This window comes from Spermophilus citellus (assembly GCF_964194105.1).
Source record: "Spermophilus citellus genome assembly, chromosome: 4".
Lineage (NCBI taxonomy): Eukaryota > Metazoa > Chordata > Mammalia > Rodentia > Sciuridae > Spermophilus > Spermophilus citellus.
Window position 1 is genome coordinate 221,618,845 of NC_138185.1, and position 15,544 is coordinate 221,634,388.

General features: G+C 38.9%; 1 protein-coding gene across 1 annotated transcript in view; it reads left to right on the plus strand.

Annotated features, from left to right (window-relative positions):
• CCNK (cyclin K) overlaps window positions 1–15,544 on the plus strand; it is a 37,051-nt gene that overhangs the window by 7,556 nt on the left and 13,951 nt on the right. The window contains exons 2-4 of the mRNA XM_081292004.1: window positions 11,358–11,606; window positions 12,040–12,121; window positions 14,227–14,358. Coding sequence (XP_081148130.1) covers window positions 11,410–11,606; window positions 12,040–12,121; window positions 14,227–14,358 — 411 coding nt within the window. The 5' untranslated portion in view covers window positions 11,358–11,409. The remainder of the gene's footprint in view (window positions 1–11,357; window positions 11,607–12,039; window positions 12,122–14,226; window positions 14,359–15,544) is intronic.

The following is a 15,544-nucleotide window of genomic DNA, read 5'->3' on the forward strand; positions in this document are numbered from 1 at the left end:
CAAAAATAAAGTTTTTTTCCTGCTTGAGTGGCTCATGATTCTGTGCCCAGCCAGACTGAGGCAATTGGTGGCCTGGACGGGGAACGCCTGAAACTTAGAGGTGAGTAAAATTGCTCGCCCCTGAGGGAAGGCGACAGAATGGGTGACCATTTCAAAAAACAATGTGTTCTTGTTTTGATTTATTTTGTTTTTATTTCAAGCTCCGTAGCCCTAGAATTTTCTCAGGCGAACTGGGAAAAATGGTTGGCTCAAGGTTTGAAGTTATTCGGCCCTGAGAAAGAGAAAATTGATATAACCATTCTCTGCTCCGTTTTTGTTTCATTCTGCTTCGGCTTTGTTTTATCCTATCTTATTGGGTTACGTTACCTTTATAGTAGATTAGAATCTAGTAAAAAACAAACCAAAAAACTGTTAAGTAAATTGTTAGAGGTCCAAACTATGGTAGAAAAAATGCTAGGTCAAGCAAAAGAGAAGGTCTCTCAAGCTAGTCAGAGGAAAATTTAAAGAAAGAAAGCTTAGAGGAAAAACAGCCATCAGGTGGAGAATTACAACAGGAGGCTGCTACTAACTCCGTTCTATCACCAGAGGGCGTAATTCAACCAACAGCTCCATCTACAGCTGAGCGGCCCTCAAATCCCGTAGTTGATGGACGGAATTCTGAGGCAGGACCCCAAAGATTATCATGCCCTGTACTTGAGCAGGCAGGAGGGCAACGAATTCACCGTGCTTTAGATTTCAAAACAGTGAAGCAATTAAAGGAGGCTGTAACAACCTATGGGCCGCAAGCTCCCTTCACGGTAAGCATGGTCGAATCTGTTACCAACTTGGACATGACACCAGCAGATTGGGCTAACATGTGTCGATCTGTGCTAAACGGAGGACAATATTTGTTATGGAAGGTTGCCAATGAGGAATTTTGCATGGAGACAGCTAGGCGAAATGCAGAAGCCGGTTACCCTCAAAGAAATCTAGATATGTTATTAGGAAAGGGACCTTATGAGGGTCAAAGACAGCAAATTGAATATGACCCTGGCGTATACGCACAAATTGCTGTAGATGCAGTTAGGGCATGGAAAACTTTACAGGGGCATGGAGATTTACAAGGTCAGTTATCTAAGGTAATACAAGGAACTAATGAACCTTACGCTGAATTTGTAGATAGGCTTATTCAGACAGCCTCTAGAATATTTGGAAATACAGAACAGGCAATGCCATTTATAAAACAACTGGCTTATGACCAAGTAAATTGTTGCTGCAGAGAGGTCATTAGACCATGGAGACATGAAGATTTAAACACATATATTAAATTATGTAGAGACATTAATGAACAAGGGCAAGTCTTAGCAGCAGTACAACAGGCTTTAGATGCCAGGCCAAAAACATGCTATAATTGTAATCAAACAGGACATTTTAAAAGGAGTTGCCCCATAAGAGGAGGGTTTAACAAAACTAGGTATCAAAGGAATAGAATACCGGGTATTTGCCCACGATGCCATAGAGGGAAACATTGGGCTAATGAATGCCGTTCTCAAACCACCATAGAGGGTATTCCATTATCAAAAAACGGACAAGGACCAAGTGTTTACCCACGATATCGTGGAGAAAGGTATCAGGCTCCATTGCCAAAAAACGGACTAGAGGGCCCAATGCCCTGGGGCCCAAAACCACAAATATATGGGGCAATGGAGGAACCCAACAGCACCATCAAGGTAGTGCCCAGGACGCATTATCCATTAAATCCCTCATCAGACAAACTAGAGGGAGCGCAGGGTTGGACATCTGCGCCTCTGCCAGAGCAGTACTAACTCCAGAGATGGGAGTTCAAATCATTCCCACAGGAGTAAAAGGACCTCTTCCCCAGGGAACAGTAGGCTTATTATTGGGACGAAGTTCTTCTACATTAAAAGGACTTATGATAAGTCCTGGGGTAATTGATCCCGATTATGAGGGTGAAATAAAAATTATAGCTAGTTCTCCAAGAGGTATATCAGTAATTTCACCAGGAGATAGAATAGCACAGTTATTAATAATACCCAGCCTGCATGATAAATTTTCCAGTTGTAATGTAGAAAGAGGTTCCAAGGGATTAGGCTCCACAGGTGTAGATTGGGCTATGCTGTCTTTAAATTTAGATTCTCACCCAATGCTAAAATTAAATATTCAAGGACATGACTTTAATGGGCTGCTGGACACAGGAGCTGACCTCAGCATCATATCTCGTCAAGAATGGCCAAAACATTCGCCATTACAACAAGCCACTCAAACGCTTCGAGGCCTAGGAGTGGCAACAAATCCCCATAGAAGTGCTATGGTATTAGATTGGAGGGATCCTGAAGGATGTGAAGGAACTATACAGCCCTATGTATTGGATCATCTTCCCGTAAATTTATGGGGACGAGATGTCCTAGATCAATTAGGATTGACATTAACAAATAACATCAATCCTAACGCGCCCACTACTAGGGCTGAACAAGGCTTTAGGAAAGAAAAAAGATTAAGAGAACAAGAACAAGGTATGACAGCACCTATTCAAATAGATCAAGAAATAAATAGACATGGATTGGGTTTTCAGAAAGGGCCACTGAGACAATCAAAATTACTTGGAAATCAGAAAGACCAGTGTGGGTTCCTCAGTGGCCCCTGACTAAAGAAAAGATACAAGTAGCCCATGACTTGGTCAGACAACAATTAGCGGAAGGACATATACAACCTTCCGTATCCCCCCATAATACTCCCATTTCTGTCATTAAAAAGAAATCTGGTAAATGGAGATTATTACAAGATTTAAGAGCCATTAATAATGAGATGGTTATTATGGGACCTGCTCAATCAGGGATTCCCCAATTGTCTGCTTTACCAAAAACCTGGCATGTTTTAGCTATAGATATTAAAGATTGTTTCTTTTCAATTCCAATTCATCCCGAGGATAGTCCACATTTTGCATTTACTATCCCTGCACTGAATCATGAAGGTCCTGATCAGAGATATGAATGGAAAGTACTCCCTCAAGGGATGGCTAACAGCCCAACTATGTGTCAAATTTATGTTAATAAAGCAATCCAGCCACTTAGAAATCAAAATCCTGAACTACACATATTTCACTATATGGATGATGTGTTATTGGCACATAAAGATAAAAACACATTGCTAGAATGTTATGCCACACTTACAAACTTATTGAAAAATTATAATCTAGAGATAGCAATAGATAAAGTACAATTAAATCTTCCAACTAATTATGTAGGAGTTCTATTATCCTCAAACATGGTCCGTCCACCAAAAATTCAAATACGAGTAGATCAACTCAAATCACTTAATGACTTTCAAAAGTTATTGGGAGACATAAATTGGATAAGGCCTTATCTAGGCATACCAACAGGAGAGTTGGGACCTTTATTTGATATTCTAAAAGGTCCATCAGATCCAAATTCACCCCGCATGTTAACGCCTGAAGCAAGAAAAGCATTAAAAATCATTGAAACATATATGGAAAATATGCATTTGGATAGAATTGATATGTTTGCCTTTATTATTTATTGTACTACCAACAAAAAATATTCCTACAGGAGTATTTTGGCAAGAAGGTCCATTATTGTGGATACATTTATCTTATTCTCCTAACACTATTCTTACTAGATATCCTGAGGCTGTAGGACAATTAATACTCAAAGGAATAAAAGCAGCAAAGGGAGTGTTTGGGATTTCTCCCAATAAAATTATTATTCCATATACTATGGATCAAATTGATGAGTTAGCTAATGAGTTAAATACTTGGGCAATAATCATGTGTAAAACTAGTGTTTCATTTGATAATCACTTACCATCTAATCCTTTGTTGTCTTTTTGGTCTAAGTATCCTGTAGTTTTTCAAAAAATGACAAGAAAAACCCCTATCATAAATGCTCCAAATATATTCACTGATGGGTCAAACAATGGTACAGCAGCAGTAGTTACTCCTGATCAAACTTTTACATTTTTAGTACCCAATCAATCAGCTCAAAAGGTAGAGCTTAATGCAGTATTACAAGCTTTTATGATGTTTAAAGATTCTGTATTTAATTTATTTTCTGATAGTCAGTATGTAGTTAATGCTATAGTATCCCTTGAAGATGCTGGTAGGATTTCACCTTCTTCTACTGTTTCCTCTTTGTTTTCCGCTATACAAAGTCTAATCTGGGACAGAAAAGATCCATTCTTTATAGGACATATCAGGGCGCATACAGGATTGCCTGGAGCCCTTAGTATGGGCAGTGAACTAGCAGATAAATCTACACATGACGTACATATTTTCTCCACAATAGAAGAAGCTATAAATTTTCATAAAAGGTTCCATGTCAATGCTAATACTTTACAAAAGCGTTTTAAAATAACTAAAGAACAAGCCAGACATATAATAAAACAATGTCAAAATTGTGTGACATTTTTACCACAAGTTAATCTTGGAGTCAATCCTAGAGGACTGATACCTAACCATATTTGGCAGATGGATGTCACACACTTGCCAGAATTTGGAAAATTAAAATATTTACATGTTACAGTTGATACTTCTTCCGGATTTTTGATGGGCTCCCTTCATGCCGGAGAAAAAACTAAAGATGTTATAGCTCATTGCTTACAAAATTTTGCCACTGTGGGCGTTCCAAAACAGTTAAAAACGGACAATGGTCCTGGTTATACTTCCACCTCTTTTAAACAATTTTGCTCATCATTTGGCATTACTCACATAACAGGAATTCCATACAATCCACAAGGACAAGGCATAGTTGAAAGAGCTCATCAAACTATTAAAATGTACTTATTAAAACAAAAGGAGGGAATTGGAAAGGGGTATATATCCCCCAAAGATAAACTTAAAATAACCCTTTTTACTCTAAACTTTTTAAATTTGGATTCATCGGGACTTAGTGCTGCGGAAAGACATTTGTATCCAAAAAATGTACATAAGCCTAAGGTACTTTGGAAAGATAGTCTAACAGGACAATGGAAAGGTCCGGATCCAGTGATAGTCTGGAGTCGGGGCTCTGTCTGTGTTTTTCCTCAGGAGGAACAGCAGCCGATTTGAATTCCAGAGAGATTAACTAAAACAATTTCTATAGAAAAAGAAGATGATTTGACTCAAATCCATAACAGCTGATATCCAGAACTCCAGCTTGGCTATTCTTACATCTTCGACAGTGATCAACCAGGATGCTTTTTTCAATATCTATTTTATTATTGCTTTTCCCACATCATAAAGTTCCATTTTAATTTTGAGCTCATACAGACATAAATTAATGTTTTTCTGATCAGTTTTATTTTTTGACTATGGAGTTTTTAAACATTGCAATGGAGATTTCACCTAGGTAATCTACAAGGCCTTTACTATTGTCTTATATGTTGTATGTTACGTGTGCACATTTCTGTTTTGTGTTGTATGTCTGTGTGTGCGTACGTCCATATATCATATATGAGGAGTGCTCATAAAAATATGGATCCCAAATTTTTTTTATTATTCACGTGATTTTAATGGTTTAATTTAATTTGGGTAAACAGCTGTTGAAGACTGTTTTAATATGTGTACAAATAAGCAGGTTAACAGATCTGTTTGTTTACTTTCACCTTTCCTTTTCATTATATTTAATAATTCTGTTCAGGATAATGTAAATTGTTCTAAAAATTGTTTTCTTAATACCTGTTGAAATGTTACATTTTTTTTTTCTCTTTCCTTAACATCATTGTCAATCCCTATTTTCATCCCAGTGCCAGTGAAGACAAAGATGAAACCAAACTACAACTTCTTCAATAATTATCACAACAAACTGTATAAACTGATGCATCAATGAATAATAACTCAACAAGTAATGCTCAATCACTGAGTCGATTTATTTTGGGAGGAAATGGACATATTGATAGATTCCTCCACTTTGAACTGCTTACAAAACTTGCCTGGACTATGTATCACTTGTATGTATTGTGCTCTATCTGTTGATGCAGCGAATTATGGCAGTGCTGGCGTATCTTTGCTGTAGTGTCACCAGTGATGCAATTTTTCCTAAAGAGCCATCTATTGACTTGATATCATGGCATTTCTGTATCCTCCTCCCTTCTACTAGTGATGGTCTAATTTTGGTGGCCAACTGAGGTGAGGCAAAGAACTTCACCCCCCCACTGGTGCATAGGCCTATCCACAGGTATGGCTATATACTGGACCGGTAGTCAGCGACGGGTATGATTCAGTTGCAGTGGTATCAACCTAAGACAGGAGGCTGACCCCTAGAGGTCAGTTTTCCGATGACGGGTAAGAACCATATGTTGAATTGGACATACCTAACAGGCACGGTCCCTAGCCACATTGCCTGTTGCTTAATTAAACAGAAGGGGGCAGATGCTAGGAGCCACAAGCAAATAATATGATGCATGGCACTTTCGGTTGTAAGGTGATGCCAGCTAGCCATTGAGATGATATGATTATGTTAAGATTTACATTCATATGGAAATTGGACTCCTGCTGTTCACCTTGGCCTGTTACGGGACTCCTGGAGAGTTCCCATTGGTTGGGGAAGGATAGTAGGAGGGAATTCCGGGGGAGTGGGGGGGGGGCTGGTTCAGGTAGGCGCGCGCACGTGGGTGGACCGGTTTTGGCTTGCCGGCCTGAACGGAGTATTGGCGGCTTTTTCAAAAATAAAGTTTTATTCCTGCTTGAGTGGCTCGTGATTCTGTGCCCAGCCAGACTGAGGCAGGCTGTATTCTGGTTTTCAGTTGAATGGAGTTGCACAGATGTGTTTACTTTGTAAAAATTAATCAACTACACAATAATGCACTTTTCTTTCTGTTGTAGTTTATAAAACCATACCCACATATGAGCAAACATTCCTCAGCTACTGAGGGATATGGGCTAGTGGCAGTAAGGAAATAAAGAGCCCTTCTGGTCCCCTAAGGAGTCCTATCTGATTTTTACCCCCATCCTATTTTTACATTAAAGAATAGAACTTGTGTACCTATGGCCTAGACTGTACACATGTTAACATTTTGCCACTTTTGCTCTCTGATTTTGTTATAGCCAAACAGTTTGAAAGTAAGTTGCAGACATCATGACACTTAGTGTGAAATGTTGCCCTGTATCTACTAAGAATAAAGTCATTCTCCTATGTGACAATATTATTTTATATTATAACAATATTATTAATCCTAAGAAAATTCACAGAGATTCCCTTATTATCCAGTACATATTTGAATTTTTCTCAATCCTTATTTCTTTTGTAGTTAAAAAGAGGTGAGGAGGCTGGGGATATAGCTCAGTTGGTACTATGCTTGCCTCGCATGCACAAGGCCCTGGGTTCAGTCCCCAGTACCACCAAAAATGGCCGGGGGGGGGGGGTCTAATCAAGGTTCTCATTGCATTTGGTTGTTTGGATCTTTAGCTTTTTTAAATCTAGGGCAGTTCCTCCTTACCATCATTTTATTTTTTCATGACATTGACTTGTGGGGGGTGATTGGAGGAGTTACTGGGGATGAAACCAGGGACACTCATTGAGCAACATCCCGATCCTTTTTATTTTATTTTGTCAGGGTCTAAATTGCTCAGGCAGGCCTCAAATTGTGATCCTCTTTCCTCAGCCTCCCAAGTCACTGAGATTACAGGCCTACACCACCATACTTAGTGACATTAACTTTTTAGTTTCCTTATGCTGTTTAACTTGTTCTACCCCAGTATTACTATAAACTAGAAGTTAAGTCTACAGGCTTGGGTTGGGGAGGTGGCTCAAATGGTAACGCGCTTGCCTAGCATGTGCAGGGCGGTGGGTTCGCACCACATAAAAATAGAATAAAGATGTTGTGTCCACCAAAAACCCCAAAAAAAGTCTACAGGCTTAGTTGAATTTAGGTTATGCTTTTGTCCACACACACCCCACCCGTATTACTGTGGACTCGGTTTTTATTCAGTATTTTACAGTCAAGAACAGGCATTTTTTCTTTTTAATATTCACATTTTGCTGAATGTATCTAGTGTTCACTCTTCCTAATGGCTCCTGTCTTGGTAAACTGCCTGCTTACAACCCAAGAAGGCCTCTACTCCAGACTGGAAAATAGCTTGCTTCCTTTTAGATGGAATGGTTTTGAAAGAACTAAAACTTGGTCACTGGATTGTTCCTGATGATGGGAGTGTCACTACTTCTTTCTAAGTGGAAAGAACTGGCACATATGTGTGTGTGTGTGTGTATATATATATATATATATATATATTGAGTGTGATTTATTTTTATATTTTCAATTAAAGTTTAGCATTGTACGTTTTTTTCTTAACCTTTAACTTTGTGCATGCATATTTATTTTCTTTGCACAGAAAATCTTGGTTCCTAACATTAACATTTACATATTTGTTTCTGTATATCCTATAATATACCAAAAAGGAAGGGGTGAAAATTACAATTTTAATGCTACTACTGACAGTGTAATGAAGTTTAAGATTTCTCTGAGATTCTTTTTATCCTTAGAGTACGTCTCACTGAGGGTATAATGATATCAGCAATTACTTGAAATAATTTTCTGTTGCCCACGAGTTGACTTTGAGATTTACTTTTTTAGTTTTAGTTACTTTTATTAATACTTAAGTATTTACATGACCAAAAAGTCAAAGTTAGAAAGTAACATGGAAGCCAACCTGAAAGATCTTCCAGGGGCTATGGTAAAACAATTTTATCAAGAGAATAATGGTATTATTATTATTTATAACTCAAGGAATAAAATAAATACCCATAAGTAAGACATAAACAAGTAAGTGAGAAAGAAAGAACAAATCTTTCTTAGAAAAGAATTCTAAATAATATACATTGAAGAAGTGAATGAGATGGAAGGTCACCATGAGAACACAACAGCTAGATGTCACCCCAGCTACTCAGGAGGCAGAGGCAGGAGGATGGCTTGAACCCAGAGCTATGGACAACATAGAGAAACCCCAGTCTCAAACACACACACAAACTGTTTTAGGCAGGATTCTTAGATGAATGTTAAAATTAGTTGGTGACTCTCTTAGAAGAAATGTATTTACATACTTGCTTGCATTATGTAGTATTTTCTAATTGCTATGGTGGTTTTAACATATGTCCACAGATTCTTTAATATTGCTCCCTCAAAAAAGGTGGAACTTTGTTCCCTTATCCTCCAGTAAGGACATTGGGCTGAATCTAGTGACTGGTTTCTGAAGTAGAAAATCAAAATGGAAAAATAATAATTTACAATGAGAAACCTAGCAGACCCCCATCTTAACAAGTGGTCATAGTTAGCCTCAGCTATAAAAAGTCTCTTGATGTCACCAGTCCTCTAACATGATGTGATGAGGAGGACACTTAACCTCTGTGGCATTCTCCCCTAAAACTGCATTCCTGGGAAAACAGACAAATCAGAAGACCTGCCTGCTTCTCTTTAAAACTGACCAGGGCATGGAAAACAAGGAAGACTGAAAAACTGAGCGATTTTTGTAAGAAGACAGTGCAAAGGAAATACGACAACTAAATGCAGTGTAGCATCCTAGACCAGATCCTAGAACAGAAAAAGGGATTGTGGGGAAACACAATCCAAGTAAAAGGTGTAGTTTCTTTACTGTTATACCAAAATTAAATCTTGAGCACCATGTTTATGTAAGGTGTTAACTCAGGAAACTGAGTGAAGGGCATTGATAAACTCTGTACTATCTTTATAATTTTTCTGTAAAGCTACATATTTTTAAAATAAAAGGTTTTCTAAAAGTCAGCTATATAAAAAGACTCAATGAAGTCCTGTTCCCATCGCTGTCTTTTCTATCCTGTTCTTCCCCGTTTCCTTTTGCTAATCTTTTTTTTAATTGGAAAAAAAAAATTAGGGACCAAGAAAATAGCAGTTCTTTTCTCTCCTTTCTCACCTAGACGTTAGCATTTTGTGTATACCACCCTGCTTTTTGCCAATTCTGAAAATCTCTCCAATCCTTACAGTACCATTTTTATTCTTTGTAACAGCCTCAGAGTATGCTGCTATAGTCATGTACCATATTCCATTCAGCTAGTTCCTTGTTGCTGAACATTTGGGTTATCTGTGGATTTGCCATTACAAATAACACTGCGGGAATGATCTTATGCATATGTTATTTTATATTTGTGACTGTATTTCTAGAGAAGATTCCTAGCCGTGGGATTGCTTGGTCAAAGAGCAAATGTGTATGTCATTTTGTTAGTTATGGCCAACTCACCCTCTGTGACAGTTGTACCATTTTGTTCTCCCACTGGCAATATTTGAGATACCCGCTGCTTTCTCCTTAGCCTTGCCAACAGTAAATCGCCGAACTTTTGGATTAATAGCTTCTGGGGTTTTAGTTAACTGTTCCCCCAACCAGGCACTGCCCAATTTAATCAATATTGTATACAAAAGTATAAATTTGTAGGACAATCTCAGCTAGCAGGTGGGAAGAGGAGACTACTCAGCTCTGCCATTTCACCTTTCCCATCAGAAATAAGGCAGGTATGCAGAGCAAATTAGGCTTCCAAATGAACTGGTGGGCCAGAGATAGGCCACAGCCATGTTTTCTGCTCAACAGACTAACCTGGCTCCGGCCACCTCCTTTGGAACCCTTCTGCCACATTTGAAAAATGTGTATTGTCCCTGAGTCAATTCACAAGGGACTTACATGTTAGAATGGCCTCCAGATGAGCTCCTTGTTTTTCTTTTCTGTCGATGTGCAGCTTTTAGAGAATCTGTGTGTTCCGAATGAAAGAAAGGGAAAGGATAAGAAAGCAAGCACAGCCTGAAGGCCTCCTTCCTCATAGACTGCCTCCCTCCACCCACCTTCTCAGGCCTCCCCTGGTTCATATTGCTCAGTTCCTGGAGGTGAATTCACCAAATCCTACGGCTTTTATAAGTTAAAGTGCCTAGGTAAAGGCAAGTAAACTACAAAAGGGAAAATGTGATACTAGATGGGAGAGAGGGATAGTTTGGGAGCATAAATCTTTGTAGGGGATTAAGACAGACCTGGGCTTTACTGAAGAATGGAATCTAGACAAACATGAAACAGTTTCTATCAATAAAGACAGAAAGGAAGTGTAAGATATGCTTAGTTTCTTCCAATATTTTACCTAGATTTAAACCTTTATGTTCCAGATGAGGAGAAAATGATCTTCTAAGTAATCATGACATCTGGGATTTATTGATATTAAAGTCACGTAGGTGTATTGAATTGGCTTTGGAGGTTAGCCTTTGGTTCTAACTGGCAATCAGTATGGCACAGTTTCTGTAGGGAGTTTTGATTCAAAATCAAGTGCATTCTGTCATTATAGATTGCCTGTAATGGTTAGGTTTCCTTAGTTTAGCATCCCTTTTCAACTTGCATTTTTATTTTATTTTTCTCTTAGGATTCTAAAGTTTTCAGACAACCTTTTGGAAAGAACAAGTCTACTCCAATAAATGAAGGAAAATAAAGAAAATTCAAGCCCTTCGGTAACGTCAGCAAACCTGGACCACACAAAACCATGTTGGTACTGGGATAAGAAAGACCTGGCTCATACACCCTCGCAACTTGAAGGACTCGATCCAGCCACTGAGGCCCGGTACCGCCGAGAGGGGGCTAGATTCATCTTTGATGTGGGCACACGTTTGGGGCTGTATCCTAATTTTTCTTGGAATCTGTTACAGATAGGTTCCCCACCACCACCAAGAATTAATTAGATATTGTAGATAAAATATCCAGTCATTTCTCTGTTCTAGGACAGTTGTTAAATATCCTTGTTGTTTGACTCTTGTTCTGATTGCCTGGCTCTGCAGGGGTTTTCCTTTTTCTAGTTCACATTTAAATGTGTAGACTTAACCACTGAGCAGTCAGGCCCCAGGAAGAAAACCAACACCCATTAAGATCTCAGGTGAAGTGTGTCGCAAGGCTTGTATCAGAATTCTGGTCCCTCAGATTCCATCTACCTGCTTTGCCACTGGTATTGTTTGCCGCTGACATTGTTGCTTGTCTTTATTTCTTTTCTACGTTTAACTAAGAATATAACCTGTAAAAAATTATTGACTAAAAGTCCTTAACTAGAACAACAGACACTATGACACCCTGGCAACTGGAATAATTTATTTTCATCGCTTTTATATGTTCCATTCCTTCAAGCAATTCCCAAGATATGTAAGTGTTTGAATTTTGTCATTCTCTATTACATGTTATTGTTTCTTACATTTTGGTGGACTAATTATAGTGTCTCATTTTATTTTCCAGAAAGGGTTGATTTTTATCTGGTAGACACTGTGTATTTTTAAAAAATCAAGTTTGAACTTTGTATTTTCCAATTAACCATGTTCAAGTCTTTTTTTACTTAGGTCAGTAGAAACCACAGTCATATTGCACTTTGTATGAAAGTGTACTTTCTTATTACCTTTTCCAAAATAAATCTGAACTTAAGTGAGGCCGTAGGAGAGGTATAGATACAGGGCTGTGGCATTCAAGGGGACATTAATTACATGTTGGAGGGATCGGGGAAGTGCTAGCAGTTTAAATTAAGTCTTGAGGGTAGTGGGTGTAGGTGTGCCAAGATGGGCTAGGGGAGCAGTCCAGTGGAAACAGTTCCAGTGGATGCAGGGAAGGCACTGCACACTAACAGCCCAGTTGGAACTCTGTCAGGAGGGGAATGATGAAACCCTGCATGGGAAAGTAAACCAGGGAGAGTCTCGAATATCAGATTGAGGACATTTGACTTCAGTCAGACGGTGAACTGGTTAAAAGACGACAGAATCAGACCTACGAGGAAGGTTCATTTTGCTAGTTTTTTTGTTTTAAGATTTTGCTTTGATTTGTATGCCTTACTCTTTAGTTTATGATTTCTTGAAGAAGGAGACAGTGTCAAAATGAGCTTTGTTCCCTGGCACAGTGACATCCAGTGTGATCCTGATTATGTGAAGAGCATGGAATATGGAAGGATAGGAGTGGGTCAGGAGACAACAAAGAAAGAGCAGCTCTCACCTCAGTGACACAGGGACTGCAGTCAGCTGGAGGCAACTGAAGGGACAGTGTCTTAATCCTTTTGGGATGTTATAACACAGTCATTTAGGCTGGATCATCTATGAATAACAAACATACTCCTCGCAGTTCTGAAGAGTTCAGGGTCCAAGATCAAGGGACTGGCAGGTTCAGTGTCGAGTAAGGGTCTGTTCCTCATAGAGGGCACCTTTTGTTGTGTCCTCCCCTGATGATGGGAGAACAGTAATCTCATTCATGAGGGGATCACCTTCCAAAAACTCCCCTTCTAGACTGCAAAATTGGTGCAATCACTCTGGAAAGCAATATGGAGATTTCGAAACTAGGAATCAAACCACCATTTGACCCAGTTATACCACTCCTTGGTATATTCCCAAAGGAATTAAGATCAGCATACTACAGTGATGCAGCCACTTCGATGTTTATACCAGCTCAACTCACAATAGCTAAGCTATTGAACCAACCAAAGTGTCCTTCAACAGATGGATAAAGGAAACGTGGTATAGATACGTAATGGAATATTATTCAGCCACAAAAAAGAATGACTTTATGACTTGCTGGTAAATGGCTGGATCTGGAAACTATCATGCTAAGTGAAATAAGCAAATCCCAAAAAACAAAGGTTGAATGTTCTCTCTGATATGCAGATGCTAACACAAAACAAGTGTGGGGGGGATAAAAGTTCATTGGATTAGACAAAGGGGAATGAAGGGAAGGGAGGAGGGATCGGAATAGGAAAGACAGTGGAATGAGTCTAACGTGACTTTCCTATGTTTATGTATGAAAACACCACCAGTGAAACACCACATCATGTACAACCTCAAGAATGGGATCCTAATTAGAATAAGTTACACTCCATGCATTTATAATGTCAAAGTACACTGTACTATCATGTATATCTAAAAAGAACAAATTTTTTCAACTGAAAAAAAAAAAAAAAAAAACACTTGTAGATACTACCACACTGGCATTCAGTTTCAGCATGTGACCTCTGAGGGAACACACACATTCAGACTGCAACAGGAAGGAAAGAAGGTATAGGCAAAAGAAAATTAACCTTTCTCTTTTTAAATAATTTACAAAGCCTAATTTTTTTTCAGGTGTGTTAAATGTCCTTTAGACTTTTTTTAGAATATCAGCATATTGATGAATGACAAGGAGAATAGAGGGATTCCTTTATTGTGAAGGTCAGAAACCCTTGTATCTATTCCTGGATGACCTTTGCTAACAAAATTCAAGAGCTTTTGTCTCTCTCTCAGGTGACAGGAGCTTGTTGTCTCTTTCTGGCTGGGAAAGTAGAAGAAACACCAAAAAAATGTAAAGATATCATCAAAACAGCTCGTAGTTTATTAAACGATGTACAGTTTGGCCAGTTTGGAGATGATCCAAAGGTAAGAACTGTAACTTCCTGCCTTCAAATCTTGATTCCTGTGATACGGTTCTTGAGCTGACAATGGCCCTAGTGCCTGTCTGCCAGGCCCGTGAGTTCCTAAAGGGTCCTTATTTAGAAGACACCCTTTGCTTGGTGAGACAGGAGAGAAGATGAGGTAGTATTTTCCAATGTGCCAAGCAGCATCCTGAGCCCCTTAAGGGCAATGACACACGAGAGCGATGAGCAAAAATTCTCTCCTTATCGTCAGCACTTGGTGGCATAGGGAGAGCAGGGTCACATTTCCAGCTAGCTTCTGAGTCAGTGTTCTTCCACCCTCATTCCTATCAAGGTCCCCCTCTTGTAATCCTTAGAGCCCTTGTTAATTATCCTTAATGATGTATTTATCACAGCTTGTAATTGATAGACTTTTTTTCTTTAAGAATCAATTTTTAAAATCAGTTTTAGGTTCATAGCAAAATGAAAAGGATGGTATGGGGAGTTCCCATGTCCCCTTTGTCCCACAGTGCACGGTGCTTCCACCATTGTTGGCAGCCCTCACCAGAGTGGTGCATTTGTTAAAAATTGATGAACTTATCTCAACACATCATTTTCATGCAGATAATTCCATGGTTTACATTAAGGTTCAGTCTTGGTTTTATACACTCTGGGTCTGGATAAATGTGTAATATGTATCCTCCATCATGGTGCTTTGCCTGCTCATCCCTTCCTCCTCCTCAACCACTAACAACTACTGCTCTTTTTACCATCTCCATAGTTTTGCAGTTGCCAGAAGAATGTCACAGATTGGAATTCTGCAATATGTGACTTTTTAAGCTAGGCTGCTTCTACTTAGTACTACGCACATCAAATAATCACATTTAACTCTCCTTCTCAACTGTAAGATCTGCAAGAGCGAGGCTGTGTCTGGTGGCTAGCACAGCAGCTGGTCTAGCATTCAGTAGATACTTGTTGAAAAAATGACAAAAGAATGTTAAGGGGGAAACACAAAATCAAAGTTAAAACAAAGCCAAGATGATGAGGCTCAGCACATTCATGTAGTTATCTTGCCTATCTAGCTTGTGTTATCTCACATCAGCTATTCTGTTCTCTGTCAAGCAGTGTTTATATGTGTGTGTGTGAAATGTGTAGTCATTTCTCATTCCAGAGTTAACAGAGGCCCAGAACACTTTTGTACCTATTGTGTT